Source organism: Labeo rohita, chromosome 18 (genome assembly GCF_022985175.1).
Source record: "Labeo rohita strain BAU-BD-2019 chromosome 18, IGBB_LRoh.1.0, whole genome shotgun sequence".
Lineage (NCBI taxonomy): Eukaryota > Metazoa > Chordata > Actinopteri > Cypriniformes > Cyprinidae > Labeo > Labeo rohita.
Window position 1 is genome coordinate 1,945,342 of NC_066886.1, and position 4,585 is coordinate 1,949,926.

Consider the following 4,585-nt stretch of genomic DNA (forward strand, 5'->3'; position numbering starts at 1 on the left):
TTAAAATTGTCACGCCCTGTAGACTTGCTTTGTGGAGATATGATTCTACCAGTACGGATGTACCACGTGTGTCATGTACAAGTATTAGTGATACTGCACAAAGTACAGTTGGCAAAGTACAGCCTTTATGGCCTGGTGAGTTTATCCCATGAGATTTTTTAAGCAATAGCCTTTAGAATGTGGCCAACATAAAAACTGGTTGACGTCTATGTTATTATATATTTGATCAAAATTAACATATAAAATCACAAAAAGTCCAGGAGAAGACAGCGTTTACTAACTACTGGTATGTGTTCAGACTGATTTACACACTTTAAGCTGAAAACAGTAAATATTGTCAAGAGTAATATTGTACTGCTGCTGCTGCTGCAGGAACAAAACTTTGTAGAAACCTGCCAATATGACTGCAATCCACTGATGCAATATTAAATGTTCACCACTAGGTGCTACTATTGGACAAGCCAATGCTGCTCTCTCTCATCCTGATTCCTCAAGTAAAGATGTTCAGAGGACAAATCAGCTTTACGTTCGCTGATTCTCAAAAAAATTACAATTTGCTGAAAATTTACTCACTTTTAGGCCATACAAGATGCAGATTGTTTTTTCAGTGCAGTGAATGGGTGCCGTCAGAATGAAAGTCCAAACAGCTGATAAAACCGTCACAATAATCCACAAGTAATCCACACCACTCCAGTCCATCAGTTAATGTCTTGAAAAGACAAAAGATGCATGTTTGTAAGAAACAAAACCATCAAGACATTTTTTACTTTAAACCATGTCTTTCTGTTAAAATACATAAGTCCATAATTCATAATAACGCTTCCTAAAAATCCAGCCACATATTTGTTTAGAGCTGTTTTGACTGCCTCACAAGATCTTATGGACTGGAGTGGTGTGGATTACTTGTGGATTATTGTGGTGTTTTTATCAGCTGTTTGGACTCTCGTTTTGACGGCACCCATTCACTGCAGAGGATCCACTGGTGAGCAAGTGATGCGATGCTATACATTTCTCCAAATCTGATGAAGAAACAAACTCATCCTAATCTTGGATGGCATGAAGATGAAGACATTTTCAACAAATTTAGATTTTTGGGTGAACAGTGAACTATTTCTTTAAGTAAAGTTACTATTTCAAAAGGACATTAAACAGACCTTGTTGACATAAAACATATATTCTGTTAACATTAAGGACATATTTTATTTGATAAGGTTATTGTTACATCCAGTACTGTCAGTTTCAGGTGCCGTATCCATCGAACAATACTGAAAATACATCCAGGTTAACAAGGTCAGTTACAATAAAAAACAAGACCTGTCCTGAGTGAGTGATCAATACAAGTGACTCAAATTAGAGATGCAGATATGTTTGGTCACTCTCCCTTAAATTGTGTTTTGTAATTTGGGATATACACATATCTGTGGTCCAAGGTGGTATTAAAGGAATTGTCCTGGAACATCCCACACAATCCAAGGTGCTGTGAGAATGTCTGGGATATGGGGTGATAGGAACAGGGCGAGGACTCAAACGTGGGTGATTGAGCACCGTAGTCGCTGGATGTCGTTTTATACATCAGGTTCAGAGATCTGGCCAGCGCTGGATCTTCAGGTGACGTATGAGATCCTGGTTTGATCGTGCAGGAGAAAACTGGATTTCCAGCATTAGCACATGGAAACTGATGCTCAGGGTTCGACATTGTGACTGCAGACTGAAACGAATAAAAAGGGTAGACTAATGAGTTATTATTAAAGTAACCAACGCCAGTTATTCATTTTAGGAGGATGACTTTAAGAAGATAATGAATGCAATTCCCAGTGGTAATACAAATGCAGATCATTTAGAACTTCTAAATGTGGTCTCTCTATTATTTATTTATTTACTACTTATTAATTGGATATGCAAATGAATTTAACTCAATTTTATTTTAATTTATGGTTAAAAGTATTATTTATTTATTTATTTATTGACTACTTTTTATTTGGATATGCAAATGTGTTTACATTTTATTTTAATTTATGGTTAGAAGTATTATTTATTTATTTATTTACTTGTACTTATTAATTGGATATCCAAATGAATTTAACTCAGTGTTATTGTAATATATGGTTAAAAGTATTATATATATATATGTGTATGTATGTATGTATATATTTATTTATTTACTACTTATTAGTTGGACATGCAAATTAATTTAACAAAATTTTATTTTAATTTATGATTAAAAGTATTATTATTTATTTATTTACTTGTACTTATTAATTGCATATACAAATTAATTTAATTCAATTTTATTTTATTAACTCATGCTTAGAATTATTTATTTATTTATTTACTGGTTATTAATTGGATTTACAAATTAATTTAACTCAAATTTATGTTAATTTATGGTTAGAAATATTGTTTATTTATTTGTTTATTTCACATTTTATGTATGTATTTTAATAAATGTATTTATTATTTTATTGAAATTAAGTAGTTTATTTTGTATTTAAACCAAGTTGGGTTTATTAAGTTGGCTTGAGAAAGCCAACTTACTGATCTACTATTTAAGAATATTATTATTCTGAGCCAAATTTCGGTGTCTATCTCCTCCTAGAGCTTTCAAGCTAGAACCACCAAACTCGGCCCAGACCTTCAGACTGGTCTGACTCGGAGTGCTGTATCTTTTCTAACTGATCCGGCTTACGGTTTTCATAAACCAGACTATCAAAACCACCAAAAATCCCATAGACTTACATTGACGGAATGTTCAAATGAGCCAACACTCTTCAAACTCCCAGAATCCCTTGAGGCTCAATCAAGCTTCCCTTCTATGTTCTATTTCTAATCCATTTACACTCATTTAAGCTTCCACTCGAATATTTCTAATATTTCTAATCTAAATCATGATAGCAACATGCTAGTAATTTGCTAATCATGCTAACAACATGCTAGTAACATGCTAATCATGCTAACATCATGCTAATAACTTGCTAATCATGCTAGAAACATGATACCAACTTGATTATCATGCTAGAAACATGCTAGCAACTTTGCTAATCATGTTAGAAACATGCTAGCAACATGCTAATCATGTCAGAAACATGCTAGCAACTTGCTAATAATGCCAGAAACATGCTAGCGACATGTTAATCATTCTAGAAACATGTTAACAACTTTGCTAATCATGCTAGAAACATGCTAGCAACATGCTAATCATGTTAGAAACATGCTAACAACTTTGCTAATCATGCTAGAAACATGTTAGCAACATGCTAATCATGTTAGAAACATGCTAACAACTTTGCTAATCATGTTAGCAACATTCTAATCATGCTAACAACTTGCTAATAACTTGCTAATCATAATAGAAACATGCTATTACCTTGGTAATCATGCTAGCAACATGCTAGTATCTTGCTAATCATGGTAGCAGCATGCTAATCATGTTAGAAACATGCTAACAACATGTTAGTAACGTTAATCGTGCTACAACATGCTAGTAACTTGCTAATCATGCTAGCAACATGCTAGTAACAAGCCAATCATGTTAGAAACATACTAGCAACATGCTAATTGTGCTAACAACATGCTAGTAACTTGCTAATCATGCTAGCAACATGTTAGTAACATGCTAATCATGCTAGCAACATGCTAGTCATGCTAGCAACATGCTAATCGTGATAGAAAAATGCTAGCAACATGCTAGTAATATGTTAATCATGCTAGAAATATGTTAACAACAAGCTAGTAACATGTTAGCCATGTTAGAAACATATGCTAGTAACATGCAAAACATGCTAATCAGCCTATAAAATACAAGCAATAAGCTAATCATGCTAAAACATGTTAACAACATGTTAAATCATGTAAGCAATGTGTTAAATCATGCTCGCTGCTTTCATACTTTTACAACTGCTTCAAACTTTCAGGCTAGGCTTTCTCAAGCCAACTTAAAGTTTGTTCTCAAACTTAACTCATCTAGTTTATTAATAAAATTGATATATATTTAATTTAATCTTTACATTTAAATTATTTTTATTAAATCTTTCCACTTTTAAACTCTGCAAATGTGTTTAACACTTTTTAAAATGTAGCTATTTAACCCTTAGCCCTTTTGTTTTTATTTTATGCATTATTTATCATTTATTCGAATTGTTTTAGCGCGTTTGCAATATGAAATAACAATGAAAAAGATTAATTTAATCTTCCAAAGTAAAATAATTATAAGAAATACACCTTACCAGTTTTACAGCGAAAGTTCAAACGCTTGTGTTGTCAGTACGTCTCTATGGCAATGACCGTTACGTCAACTGCGCGTGCGCAAAAACAAAACGGCACTAAACTAACATTTCAACCTACATTCAACTAGATTTGTTCGGAAATTAAATTTACACATCGCAATCGATGTTACACAGAATAAAGCAATAAGCAACCACACAAACAGAGCCACTTCAAAAATTCTGAGTCACTCACAGCATACGCTAGCCTTTGAGGGGATCATGGGAAATGTAGTTTTTAGAGTTCATGAATGTTAAGGAATCAACGAGAGGATGATAACGTTTAAAACTACAACCCCCAAACATCTTCCTCTCGGCAGCCGCTG

The 4,585-nt window shown here is 33.3% G+C and overlaps 1 protein-coding gene across 1 annotated transcript; it reads right to left on the minus strand.

Annotated features, from left to right (window-relative positions):
* Window positions 1–1,372: 1,372 nt before the first annotated feature.
* Window positions 1,373–1,696, minus strand: LOC127181103 (piercer of microtubule wall 2 protein). The gene has a single exon (XM_051135637.1). The coding sequence runs from the start codon at window positions 1,694–1,696 to the stop codon at window positions 1,373–1,375; it is 324 nt and encodes a 107-aa protein (XP_050991594.1).
* Window positions 1,697–4,585: the final 2,889 nt, after the last annotated feature.